Source organism: Stenella coeruleoalba, assembly GCF_951394435.1.
Source record: "Stenella coeruleoalba genome assembly, chromosome: 11".
NCBI classification, from domain to species: Eukaryota; Metazoa; Chordata; class Mammalia; order Artiodactyla; family Delphinidae; genus Stenella; species Stenella coeruleoalba.
In genome coordinates this window covers 46320602-46335007 of record NC_137157.1, presented here as the reverse complement: position 1 = coordinate 46335007, position 14406 = coordinate 46320602, and the positions used below count along the sequence as shown (strand labels likewise).

At 38.0% G+C, this 14406-nt stretch overlaps 1 protein-coding gene across 1 annotated transcript in view; it reads right to left on the bottom strand.

The window, feature by feature from the left end:
- Positions 1–14406, bottom strand: part of PTPRR (protein tyrosine phosphatase receptor type R) — a 378611-nt gene that overhangs the window by 41657 nt on the left and 322548 nt on the right. Inside the window, exons 19-20 of the mRNA XM_079937947.1 lie at positions 5661–5847; positions 2781–2865 (exon numbers count right to left, since the gene is read on the bottom strand). Of these exons, the coding sequence (XP_079794073.1) occupies positions 2781–2865; positions 5661–5847 (272 nt within the window). The remainder of the gene's footprint in view (positions 1–2780; positions 2866–5660; positions 5848–14406) is intronic.

Sequence of the window (14406 nt, the reverse complement as noted above, 5' to 3'; positions counted from 1 at the left end):
TCCTCCTCTGTAAGAAAGGAACAATAATATCTTTCTGAGTTAGGATGAGAATAGCTAACATTGAGCACTTTATCATGTGCAAAGCACTGGGCTCTACAACAACCCTGTGAGGTGGCTACTACTACTCCCATTTCACAGATGAAGTTAAGACATTTACCCACGGCCATACAGGAAGTGGTGCAGCTGGATATGAACCCCAGCAGATTGGCTCTGGAGGCAGCCCTATAGCTACTAGACTCTTCTGTAAGGGTACAAGATAGTATATAGAATGTTTCTAGCAGGGATGGCATTTTAATTATCGCCCAAAAAAACTCATACCCTTTAGTAGTCATTTCTCATGCCTCTCACCACTAGGCAACAACTGTAGTTTCTATGTCTACAGATTTGCCTAACCGGACACTTCATATAAATGGCATTATGCAGTATGAGTTCATTTGTGATGGCTTCTTTAAAAAAAGAGGTACCTCATAAAAAAAAATACCTCATTACTTTAAAAAAAATTAATTAATTAATTTTATTTATTTTTTTGGCCGCATTGGGTCTTCATTGCTGCACGCGGGCTTTCTCTTGTTACGGCAACCGGGTCTACTCTTCGTTGTGGTGCACGGGCTTCTCTTTGCGGTGGCTTCTCTTGTTGTGGGGCATGGTCTCTAGGCACTCGGGCTTCAGTAGTTGTGGCACGAGGGCTCAGTATTTGTGGCTCTAGAGCACAAACTCAGTAGCTGTGGCACACGGGCTTAGTTGCTCCGCGGTATGTGGGATCTTCCCTGGACCAGGGCTCTAACCCGTGCCCGCTGCATTGGCAGGAGGATTCTTTTTTTTTTTTTTAGCATCTTTATTGGAATATAATTGCTTTACAATGGTGCGTTAGCTTCTGCTGTATAATAAAGTGAATCAGCTATACATATACATATATCCCCATATCCCCTCCTTCTTACGTCTCCCTCCCACCCCTCCTATCCTACCCCTCTTAGGTGGACACAAAGCACCGAGCTGATCTCCCTGTGCTATGCAGCTGCTTCCCGCTAGCTACCTATTTTACATTTGGTAGTGTATATATGTCCATGCCACTCTCTCACTTCGTCCCAGCTTACCCTTCCCCCTCCCCGTGTCCTCAAGTCCATTCTCTACATCTGCATCTTTATTCCCGTGGCAGGTGGATTCTTAACCACTGTGCCACCAGGGAAGTCCAGTACCTCATAACTTTTTATTGCTGAAAAATATTATGTTGTGTGAATATACTACATTTTATTTATCCATTCATCAGTTGATGGATATTGTCGTTATTTCTACTCTTTGGGCTATTACAGATAATACTGTTACAAATATTTGTGTACAGCTTTTGTGTGGATACATGTTTTTATTTCTCTTGGGCATATACCTAGGAGTAGAAAGTCTGAGTCATATAGTCAGTCTAGGTTTTACCTTTTGAGGAACTACCAGACTGTTTCCTCAGTAGTTGTACCATATTACATCCCTACCATCAAAGTATGAAGGTTCCAATTTCTCTACATCCTTGCCAACACTTTCTATTGTCTTTTAAATTATAATCATGTGGTTATGAAGTGTTATCTCACTTTGGTTTTGACTTCCCTGATGCCTAATTGTGTTGAGTATCTTTTCATATGCTCATTGGCCATTTGTATATCTTTTATGGAGAAATGTCTATTCAAGTCCCTTGCTCATTTTAAAATTGGGCTCTTTGTCTTTTTATAATTGCGTTATAAGAGTTCTTTATATATTATAGATACAAGTCTTTTATTAGATGTATAATTTATAAATATTTTCTCCCATTTTGTGTCATTATCATCTTTTTAGTTTCTTGATGGTGTCCTTCGAAGCACAAAACTTTGAAATTTTGTTCAAGTTCAATTTACCTATTTTTTTCTTTCGTTGCTTATACTTTTGGTGTCATATCTAAGAAATCATTGACTAATTCAAGGTCATGAGATTTACATCTGTTTTATGTGAAAAGTTTTATAGTTTTAGCTATTACAGTTAGGCCTCTGATCCACTTTGAATTAATTTTAGTATGCTGTGTGGGGCAGGGTCCAACTTCAGTTTTTTTTACATGTGGCTACTGAGTTGCTGCAGCATCACTTACTGAAAAGACTAGCTTTTCCCCACTGAATTGTTTGACACCCTTAGTGAAAGTCACTTGACCATAATGTGTGCCACAGTAAAGTTTTAGAACCATGTGTCTACTGAAATTATGAGCAGACCATTATTTTTTTTTTTTTTTTTTTTTTTTTTGCGATATGTGGGCCTCTCACTGTGGTGGCCTCTTCCGTTGCAGAGCACAGGCTCCGGACGCACAGGCTCAGCGGCCATGGCTCATGGGCCCAGCCGCTCCGCGGCATGTGGGATCTTCCCAGACCGGGGCACGAACCCGTGTCCCCTGCATTGGCAGGCGGACTCTCAACCACTGCGCCACCAGGGAAGCCCCCAGACCATTATTTTAAGAGTAATACAAGATAAAGTTATTAACCTTAGACCACTTTAATGATTATTAGTCTTTTTTTTTTTTTTTTGGCTGCACCACTTGCGGGATCTTAGTTCTCTGACCAGGGATTGAACCCGGGCCCTGGCAGTGAAAGCGCAGAGTCCTAACCACTGGACCGCCAGGGAATTCCACTTTAACAATTATTAGTCTTGAGATGTGTTTGCAATTCCAAATTTGGTGTGTATATGGAAGTTGTGAGGATGGGAAATGGTGAGGTAGGGGTGGATGGGGAAGGCTTGCGCTTTACAACGCAAACTATTTAATTCAAGAAACTTACTTGGCAAAATGGTCTTATAGCGGTTTTTAGTTCCATGACATGGAATGTCAATTTCTTTGGGATCCACAAAGTTCATTGGTATTTCCTGCAAAAATAAATGATATCAAATACTGTATTTAATGCTGTCACAAAGAAAATCTTCACGGGGGGCCATCTGATCCAGAGCTCTACTGGACTTCAAAGTCATTTATGAAACAACAGACTACCACCTCTGGTTGACCAACACCCTTCCCTTCATAAACACATCAGCTGCACCCTGACAAGCTGACTCCAAGAAACGGCTTTGTGTGTTAGAAAGTATTATTTGATATGTAGTTCTTAAAGAGACATAGAAAACTTTGGTTAGGTTTTAAGAATCCTGTTCTGACATAATTGCTGGAAATATATAAACAGGTAGCTGAAAAATTGCTTTTTCTTAAACAGTGTTTTCAGATTTCTTCCTATCTTTGTGTAGATTCAGTACCAAAATTTTTATTATGATAGATTCTCTTTTAACAATAATTGTGACTCTTTCAGGATTATGAAAACCTTCCTCCCCAAATGGTAAATATAAAGGGCATTTTTGCTAATTTAAGTGATGATGATATGATGCATTTTTTTGGATGAAGAAATGGTTTATAATTGTACTGTTCCATTTGTGGTTGTAAATGCAACATGTGTAGTGAAGGGCATTTAGGCACTGTCCTCTTGCACTTAACAAGAACACAAATATTTTTATTAAGTCAGAATATATGTCAAATGATGGAGGAGGGAACAATTAAAGCAGAAGTTGCTCTGTGTGTTAGAAAAGGTGGGCGTCTGATGCTGACTGGGACAAAGGAAACAAAAAGCCAACGTTTTCAAAAGGGTCTGAACAAATATTTAAGGAGTTGATTATACAAAATAGTATGTTTTCTAACTTAAAATTCTGCAAAGGATTGCTTAGATAAGGTCAATGTGCATTAAAATACCTTTTGTCCCTAGATCACATAAAATAATATTTTTGTTATCTACACTTTCTCCTACAGAAAATAGAACTTGACAGCTTAATATTCATTGAAATGAAAGAAATTATCTACAAATTTATTTAAATTGTCCTTGTTTTCAGTCAATCTGAAAATTCAAGAAAAGCCTGACTACTGTGAATTTAAGACTCGGTCCAGTGAGAGGAGTAGCTTACTTTTAAAATATTGTTTCCTAAGCTTGCATTATTTTAGGTATTTACGATATTTATTCCTACTCTCTGCTCCAACTAAATGTTGTAAGTTCTCAGTTCCAAGTTACCAAAATAAGCAAAATTGTTGAATGTTCAGTAGAAACCACATGTCATGCTTGGGAATTTCCAACAAGTTAGTCTGTTTTAGCAAAGCCGTGAATATCTTTATTCCTCCCCGATCTTTCCTGTTTTCTGACACACACTGACAATTTGTCATCTTCCAGCATTATCTCTCTCCTCGGCATTCCTTGCTGGCCTCATCTCTCAGGGAAGTAGACTGTGTTAAGGGCTTATCTCATAGAACAAAGAGCTATCTGTGGTTGTAGAAAAGAATACTAGGTGTACCCTTGGCCACTTCTGTGATCACTGACTGGTTCTTTTATTCCTCCCAGTTCTCCTTTTTTTCATACATAAAAGATGATATGCTATGAAGTCTAATTTTTAAAACAACATGCTTGTATTTTAATAATAGTTGATGAAGCTGATAGATCTAACCTATTGTTGTCTCTCATCATTAGGGTGGTTGCAAACACCTGAACTGACCCTGAAGTCGTCAACTTACTATACCCATCAGCTATGGCCTAAATGTACAACTGCTTTAAGATGCAAGGGGTTCTATAAAATGGATATTCCCCTTGGGCAACAATGAGACCTAAGAAGGTCTAGTCTGTCTCCATGCTCTCTAGATTGAAATGTGTGTTCATGCATCATCACCAGCAACACTGATGGGTCAGCATCATTTTTAGCTGAATGAAACTCACCCTCATTTTTAGCTCACATTGGGTCTTCCTCTTGTGTTCCTTATTTCATTAAATGACAATACATGCGCGCTGTTGCTCAAGTCTAAAAATGGGGGTGTCATCCCTGACTTTTCCTTGGCCGCCTTAGCCTATTAAGCCCACTTCTTGTAGGTGCCTATAGACCCTCCCAAATTTTTTTTTTTTTTTTTTTCAGTACGTGGGCCTCTCACTGTCGTGGCCTCTCCCGTTGCAGAGCACAGGTTCCGGACGCGCAGGCTCAGCGCCCATGGCTCACGGGCCCAGCCGCTCCGTGGCATGTGGGATCTTCCCAGACCAGGGCATGAACCCGTGTCCCCTGCATCGGCAGGCGGACTCTCAACCACTGCACCACCAGTGAAGCCCCCCTCCCAAATTTTCACTGCTACTATTTTAGTTTTGACCACCATCACAGCTCCACAGGATTATGTCTACAGTCTCCAAAATACCTCTTTCTAATGCTGACTCTACTGCAGATAGTGATCTTTTTAAAACACAAGATAAGTCCAAACCCTTAAATATGTATTAAGACTTGGATTTCTTTTATATCTGAAACTCATTTTCTGTCACTTCCCACCTTAATTTCAATGCTCCTGTCAAACTGCACAATTTAATTTCCTGAACAGTGACAGCAAGGCTGTTCCTTCATCCTGGAATGCTCAGCTCCTTCTTGTCACTTTGCCTGGCCAGCCCTTAAATACTCTGCTGCAATTCACATTCTAGTTTGAACACTTACCAATAGTTGATGAGATGCAGGGTGGATCTAAAATCCTTGCACTTAACCTTTTGAACTGTAACCATTTTACCGTAAGCTGCCTGAGTGGAAGACAGTGTCATTTTAGAATGTGCCTCTAGTGCCTAGTATATCAAAATACCTACTGAAGAGTGAATCATAAACAGCAGGCTCACCATGAATTCACTTTGGAGTAAATGTGAACTTGCCACGACGTCCCTGAGCTGTGACCTTGTGAGAATACGGCTGGCTGACTGCAGATACTCCATTGCTACCTTCTCCCGTGGGGTTGGTGTGGCCACAAAGGGTTCAACATTCCCCAAGCTACTCATGTCCAGGGTAAGAGATACGTTGGACCCTCGTCTACATTGGAGAAAAATGTTATTAGGTTTAAATACTGCATGAATTATTGTGAGCAGATCAGTTTGTCTTTCTGTACATACATATAATTCAGTGAGAACTATTACAGAAATAAGGACCCAATATCTTCTTTAATGGTACCATAATTGACTATAGCAACTACTCATAGTTTCTTAAGAAACGGACAGTTTTGTTGTTGGAAATAACTCTGAATTGAGAAAATGCACTATAGTTTATTAAGAGGTATAGTTGCTACAGAAATAATAACATGGCTAATAAATTAAGTGAAAAATTTAGGAAAAGTAAACACAGCATTTGAATTGAGGAATGAGATGTAACGCAAACCTACCTTATTTATCTGTATATCTGAGAGTCCAGTATATAAATTCTATATCCACCCTAATTCTTCTGATATCCATATACCATACCCATGATTTTATTGAACACAGGAAGCTCACAGGAGAAAATAATCTTTTTATTTTAGTTCAAATGATTGTCATTGAAATAGAACTTAAAAGTTTAAAATGTATATATTTTTATAACTTCTGATTTATCCCTAAAAGATAGGCTTTTCATCCTCCATTTATGTATGTATGTAATGTATATGTAGGTCTATGTGTGTAATTGCATATGCATGTATGTATTTATTTAATTCTGTGATAAACTTACCAGGGACCATAAAGACCACAGACCCTCGTACTAAATTACAATTGATTCTTCCTCTGTGATTTCCCTCCTCTTGTTGGGAGGCAAGGTGGTGTTCTTCCAACATATAAAGGCTCCTTGTGTCCTGAAAGAAGGTGTGAGTGCCTCTTACTAGTAATATTGGCTGTGTGGAACCAAGAATTAACTATAAAATAGCATATGCTGAGGGTCAAAGTCAGAAATTGTACTTAAAGAAATGTTAAATTTAAAGGGGCCTGAAGTGAGCATCAGGCGATCAAATATGGTGCCAACTGGTTGGTGTCCCAAGGTAATGGAGAACCGGCAAATACAGGTCAAAACAAATGTGAGTAGAGAGAATACAAGAAGATACCAGGCCCAGCATATTATTTCCTTGGAATGGTATTTTACATGTATGGAACACTACCTCAGGAAATACTGAAGTGGCTACAGCTTAATTTTAAGGAATGCAAAATTGTTAGAACATACAACAAAAACCCCAGTAAACAAAAACATATCAGTTCTTTCCTCCTATGAATCTGCTTCTGGTTGTAGCTTTGGTGTCATTCTATAGTTTGATATATAATGTTGTCATTTTTGTTAATTTCTAAATGGTTTGTAATTGTAGTTTTAATTCTTGCTTTAACTCAGTGGTAACTAAGTGTTTGCCCATTTATTGCCCTTATTAATGTCTAGTAAGAGTACATGGAAATCAGTGAATGGACTTCTAATTACTGGAATTTCTTGATTCTTTCTTTGAGACAAATACTATAAAAAATTTTCTAAATATTTCATACATACTTTTGCTGGCAGCTGCTTTGTTTATCTATCTATGTATCTATTGACACATATCTCTATATATCATATATAAGCACATATGTACATATATAGCACCTTATATATTATATTATGATATATCATTAAAGATATTATTCCAATTTATTTTTTTCCTTACTTTTTTCCTACTGGATTTCTCATAGCCTGAGATATGTATGTGATTCTTCCACAGTAACTGTTTTTGTTATTTTTCCTTATATTTCTAACAGCTTTTACTTTATATATTCAGCCATTACGTTATTTGATGAGATTCATAATTATATCTTCACTGTAAATTTTATCAATATCAAATACTTTCTCAATTTTATGTTTGGCCTCACATTTGACTTTTGCTTCCCAGTTTTATTGAGACCCAATTGACGTATGGCATTGTGTTAAGTTTAAGGTGTTTGACTTACATATATTATAAAATGATTATGCACTAAGTTCGGTTAACATTCATCACCTCATATAGATACCAAAAACAAAGTTTTTTCCTGTGATAAGAACTCTTAGGAACTACTCTCTTAACACTTTCAAATACTGTATACCACATAGCAGTGTTAACCACAGTCATCATGTTGTACATTACATCCGTAGTACATATTTATCTTATAACTGAAAGTTTGTACATTTTGACCACTTTCATCCAATTCATCCTCCCTCCACCCCTCACATCTGACTTAAAAAAAATTAATATTGACATTCCTGCTTTTTTTTTTCTTGGCATGTTCCTGAAAATCTTTTTCTAGTTTCTATTATTATTTTTAACTCTTTTGAATCACTGTACTAGGGATTAGGGGATAGCATTTTAGACACCCCATAAAATATCACCTACCTGATAAGAGGGACGGTTGCCCCCCACCATGTTTTCTTTTTGGTGGCTGCTGGTGGTGACCGACAGGGCTCCTTTCTTTCTGAGTAGGGGGGAAACAGCTGAGGAGGAGCAAAGGGTGGTTCTCCTTTCAGGCCAAGAATTTTAATCTTTTTTTTTTTTTTTTTTTGCGTTACGCGGACCTCTCACTGTTGTGGCCTCTCTCGTTGCGGAGCACAGGCTCCGGACGCGCAGGCTCAGCGGCCATGGCTCACGGGCCTAGCCGATCTGCGGCATGTGGGATCTTCCCGGACCAGGGCTCGAACCCGTGTCCCCTGCATCGGCAGGCGGACTCTCAACCATTGCACCACCAGGGAAGCCCTTTAATCTATTTTTAATGGGAAAGTGGTTTTTAAAGTTACTCAATCCAGTTCTTTTGGCCTTTAAATTGCAGAAATTCCTTCCTAATTCTGATAATAGTTTGCCTATTGGTCTTAGATTTTAGTGTATTTGTGAGAATTTGACTTTTGCTGGTTACCTAGATAGTTGAGTAAGGAGCTGGGAGAAGCAGCTTAGGGGACTGCTAATCAGATGCCATTTTAAACCACTATTCCATTCCGTCCTTTTTCAGCCCTAAAATACAAAAGTATGTACAAACCTGTGAACTGAGGGATACTCAGTGCTACAATGGTTTAGTAGAAAGTGAGGTCTCTTCCGTCCAGAGTGGTCAGAGCAGATGTATGAATGAGGATGAATTGAGTTGGGTCTTGAAGATAAAAGATAAATTTTGAGTAGATGGTTATTTCAGAGAGAGAGTCTGGCAGGAAAAAAAAAAAGTGTGGGAGCAGGAAATGATAAGGCATCTTTGAGAAATCTCATATCATCAGTTTGAGCTAGAGTTCAGTTGTGTAAAATGTATTTTGGAACCAGGGGGCAGGGTTATGTAGGAGAGTTGAAAGAGAAGCAAGAGTCATAGAAACAAGAGTATAAAAAGCCTCCTGAATCCAGAAAAGAGAGAATTCAGAGCATCAAGTTATATCAACCTCTGTTTTGGCTTCTCGCAGCATATTCTGCCCAAACCTGGAGGATTAAAAGCCTCTGGGATCCCTGTCTAAGGTCTTTTTGATCTTATGAGTAAATTTTCTAAGGATTCTGTGATAAACTGAGAGCCCTGGAAGCATTTTCATGCAAACTGACTTGGTCAGGAAGAACCACTTTTGTTTGTCAAGGGAAGGAAGAAGGAAACGAATATTATTTATTCAACATCTACTATTTGCCAAGCACTGTTCTAAGCACTTCCACATATGGTATCTCAATCTTCAGAGCATCCCTCTGAGGTATTATTTTCCCCCATTTCACAGGTGAAGAGATAACTAATAGGAACATGATAGCAGAATAAAGATTCAATCCAAGTTAGAACATAGAACCCAAGCTCCTTCTGCTTTGCCACCCAAAAGCAAGGGTAAGGTGGGCAGATTATGTTAGACTGTGCAGTGCCCTATGTAGAGTTGGGGTCAGTTGTTGGGGGGAAAGTTAGGATTACTGAATTATAATGTGGAGACAGTGCAGTATTCAAGGTACAAATTCAATCTTTACAGGCATACTTGTCTGGGCTCAAACCCTGCCTCTCTCATGTCATTGTGGTGGACCTTTGGTCTGGCTATTTAGCCTTGTTACATCTCAACTTCCTCCTCTTTTGTGAAATGAATAATTCAGTGTACCTACTTCAGAGGATTAGTACAAGGATTAACCAGATAGTTTAAGTAAACTGCTTTTAAATAAGATGCCTGGCTACTAATAAATTTGGGTCATAATGAATAAAGTCCTATATAACTCTCACCTTCTACTTCTCTAAGAGACCCATTTTAAGAGATCTTCACAAAAACTCGAAAATTCTTTACAATGAGATTAACGTTTTGAAATCAATGGATAGATTCTATAGCTTGTCACTAAAGAAAAACACATCCTTCTTGATAACCTCTTTCTCTTAAAATTTCTTTTTATTATGGCAAAGCCATCTTCTCTGAACCCTAAACAATTCCAGAACACTTCACCTCAATGCCTCAGACAATGTCTTAAAGTTTAATTATGGAGTCGAACTGGTACAGGCTGTTGACCTTACAGAAAACACTTTCCACAAAACAGCCCTTATCATGAGGGCTCTTTTATCCTGGCCATGAAATATTACCATATGATGTCATTAGCTTGGAAAAATCTCTGCTTTTGTTAATTCTTATTTTCAAGGAACAACCAATATCTAGGTTAACTGAAATATAGTGGAATTAGGAAACAGAATCAGTAGAATCTACTTAAAAAGGTGTACACTTCTTAGTCATGTCTTGGGTTGGAGAGAAGAGATTAAATACACATCCACATTTTTTTTTTTTTTTTTTTTTGCGGTACGCGGGCCTCTCACTGTTGTGGCCTCTCCCGTTGCAGAGCACAGGCTCCGGACACGCAGGCTCAGCAGCCATGGCTCACGGGCCCAGCCGCTCTGCGGCATGTGGGATCTTCCCGGACCGGGGCACGAACCCGCGTCCCCTGCATTGGCAGGCGGACTCTCAACCACTGCGCCACCAGGGAAGCCCCACATATATTTTAAAGTGTTAATTTTTCTGTTATAAAAGTAACACATGTTCATTGTAGAAAATTTTAAACTTAGGAGTTTCAGGGACTTCCCTGGTGGTGCAGTGGTTAAGAATCCGCCTGCCAATGCAGGGGACATGGATTCGAGCCCTGCTCAGGGACAATCCCACATGCCATGGACCAACTAAGCCCGTGCGCTACAACTACTGTGCCTGTGCTCTAGAGCCTGCGAGCCACAACTACTGAGCCTGCGTCCCACAACTACTGAAGCCCGTGCCCAGAGCCCGTGCTCCACAACAAGAGAAGCCACCGCAATGAGAAGCCCGTGCAAAGCAACGAAGAGTAGCCTCTGCTTGCTGCAACTAGAGAAAGCCTGCTCACAACAATGAAGACCCAATGCAGCCAAAAGTAAATAAATTAATTAATTAATAAAGCTTAGGAGTTTCAAAAAAGAAATTAAAACCACTCAGTCTCATAAACATCACTAACATTTAAATTGACGTTTCAAATTTGCGATTTTATAGGCAGTACTGGGAGTGATTTATTGTTTTAATTTTTATTTCTTTGGTTATAGATGAGGATAAACACTTTCAAATGACTATTGTTCATTTATTGGTCATTACCTTTGAGAACTGTCTGTTCATCCTCTTTCTTAATGTTTATATTGTGGCATTAATGTACTTATTATTGATTGCTATGATAAGTAAGATACTATTTTTCAGACCCTATTGCATATATACATCTTACTGTTACTTTAAAATACTAAGGATTTTTTTAAAGTATATTTACATTTAGTCAAACACATTAAATTCTACAAATTAAATATTAAACTAAAAAGGAAAAGGTATCAATCTTTTCTTTTGTGGTTTCTTGCATTGCTTTAAAATCCATAGAAATTCTTCTCCTGGAAGTTTAGATATTTTTTAAAAACTTAATCTTTTAATCGATTTATAATTTATTTGGGGGTATGGTAAAGGTAAGAATAACCTAGGTTTTGTTTTTTTTTTTCCCTAAATAGGTTATCCATGTTTCTAACACTATTTACTAAACAATCTAGAGAAGGGATGTGTTTTATAAATATGGGAATATTAGGTTTTTAACTAGCTATCCCTGACTAATGATCTGGAGGAGAAAAATACCACTTTACTGAACTAAGAGAACGTACTTCTTCTCCACAGTATCCATAAACCAAATGGTAAGAAGTGAGGTGAGAATCAGAAAGACATCTCAAGAAGAAGACAAAACCGATGTAAGAAATTAAGAGAAAATTTAAACTAAGGGATGGGAACAAAAAATCTAAAGGATTTAGAGAAAATAATCAACAAAAATAACAGAAGGAGATCTGGACCTTTAATAAAAATGGAATGCGGAAAACTAAGAACACAAAGTCTTATTAAAAACTTTGCTTCTTTTTTTGTTACGTAACTCTGGCAAACTGTTTAGAAATTTTTTATACCTTATGACTGCTGTTGGACAAAAGGGAACATAATGAAAAGCTTTATCACACTCCCACTGTAGCACCAATTTTTATTTATGCCAAAAAATAAATAAGAGGGAGGAAATTCAAAAGATACCAATGCAAACAATTGAAGGAAAAAGCAAATTCTTAAGGAAAGGTAAAAGGAATGCAATAAACAGCATGCTAATTACAATTAAGTAAAAAGGAAAACATGTATAAATATTATGGGCCAGGGCCACACATTCATTTCAGCAAGAGAATATAAACATCTGTTGAAATTGTTCAGTTTTTGCCTTGCTGTTCCTAATGACCAAGAGGTGAAAAGAAAATACAAGCTAAAAATACATGAACAGTTGAGTGCTGGAATATCTCAGAAACTAGGCATTTCTTTTCCTGGTAGTTGGGACAATATGCTGCAGTTCAGAAGCTGGATTTAGGCAGAAAGGCTACAGTTTCCAGCATTGTGACCATGGCTCTAATCCTCAGATATGGCTGCTTTTTGCGGTACCTTGGCCACCAAGAACAGTGAGACTTCAAGTGTGGCCCCTCATTTTGTGCCCAACAAAGAATGGAAATGGGAGTAAGAGAACAAAATGAAACTGATCCTTTTGCCTGGAGTCCAGAAAGATGTACTTCTGAAACTACTGAACTATGAAATTACATTTCAGTGGGAAAATGGTGGCAGCTGCTTATCTCGAAGTACTTGAAACGGGAATGGAAAAAGATGCATCTAAAAATTATAAGAATAATTTAGTACAGAATGAAGGTGAACAGTTCTCTGAGAGCTTTTCCAGTCTTATTTTTTTTGTTCTGTCAAAAATATGCATAATTTGTTCAGAGCTGTCTATCAGTATACACATCTAATCCTACATGATGAGAAGAAAGAAGTTTAATATTGAAGTCCTCTCTAGATCTGAAATGTTGTGAGTCTGAGACCTTCAGGCCAACAGTTCCTCCCTGTGCATTAAATCATAATGATCATGAACCTGATAATCTTGGCTTGATCGTAACGGTGTGCTTAAGACCCCTGCCCACCTACTTGATGTTTCTGAATTCGTTTTGCTCATTAAATTTGTCCACATATTAAGTTTTCTAGGAGATTTCTAATAAAGACAAAAGAAAAAGAAAAGAAAAAGAAGCTCTAACTCATTTGAATAACAAAAGAAAAAACATCGAAATACAGAGATGGAATTCCTTTACTATGCATAGATTGACTGGCCTCCACAGTTCTTTTTTTTTTTTTAAAGAATTTTTTTTCTTAATTAATTAATTTATTTAGGGCTGTGTTGGGTCTTCGTTTCTGTGCGAGGGCTTTCTCTAGTTGTGGCAAGCGGGGGCCACTCTTCATTGTGGTGCATGGGCCTCTCACTATCGCGGCCTCCCTTGTTGCAGAGCACAGGCTCCAGACGCGCAGGCTCAGTAGTTGTGGCTCACGGGCCTAGTTGCTCCGCGGCATGTGGGATTTTCCCAGACCAGGGCTTGAACCTGTGTCCCCTGCATTAGCAGGCAGATTTTCAACCACTGTGCCACCAGGGAAGCCCCTCCACAGTTCTTTGAAACTCCAGATTCTATGATTTTTACGTTCTAAGGGTAATGGAATTAATGAATGGTTTGCTGTTTCCTTCCATCTCTTTACCTTCAAATAAATTATGTATAGTGCTAACCCCTATCCTGGATCTCTTGAAAGATGAGAGGGCAAATTAAAAAAAGAGAAAAAAAAAAAAAGAGGAGGATATGGAGTGCTAAGTTAAATTGTGACAAATTCAAAGCTCTTGGAAAGTTAAATGGTGACATAAATGCAGTATTACTAATTTCTAGAAGCTGAAATAAATGAATAGGTATTGTGACCATCTATAATAAAATTTCCCAAAGGAAATCCTGTAGGGAAGACATGTATTAAGTATAAAAGATACCAGGCCCAGGCCCAGGAAGATGAAAAACAAATTTCACTCTAAAGTAAAAAGAAAAATCTTACAATGTAGAGAAAATTTTTGGTTTGATAAATGATTGATTTCCTTACTTGAAAGTACCTGTTTCACTAGGTAGAACATTCCTGACTCTTTTGAGTGATTAAATAAATATTTTTTAATTCATACAATGATATCTGACCTTTTATATATGTACAGCATGAGGTAAAATTTACTACACCCTTCTTTCATTATTTTAAAAAATAAAAATCAAAACAATCATTAAAAAAATAAATTGAACTTGTTACATTGTTCTT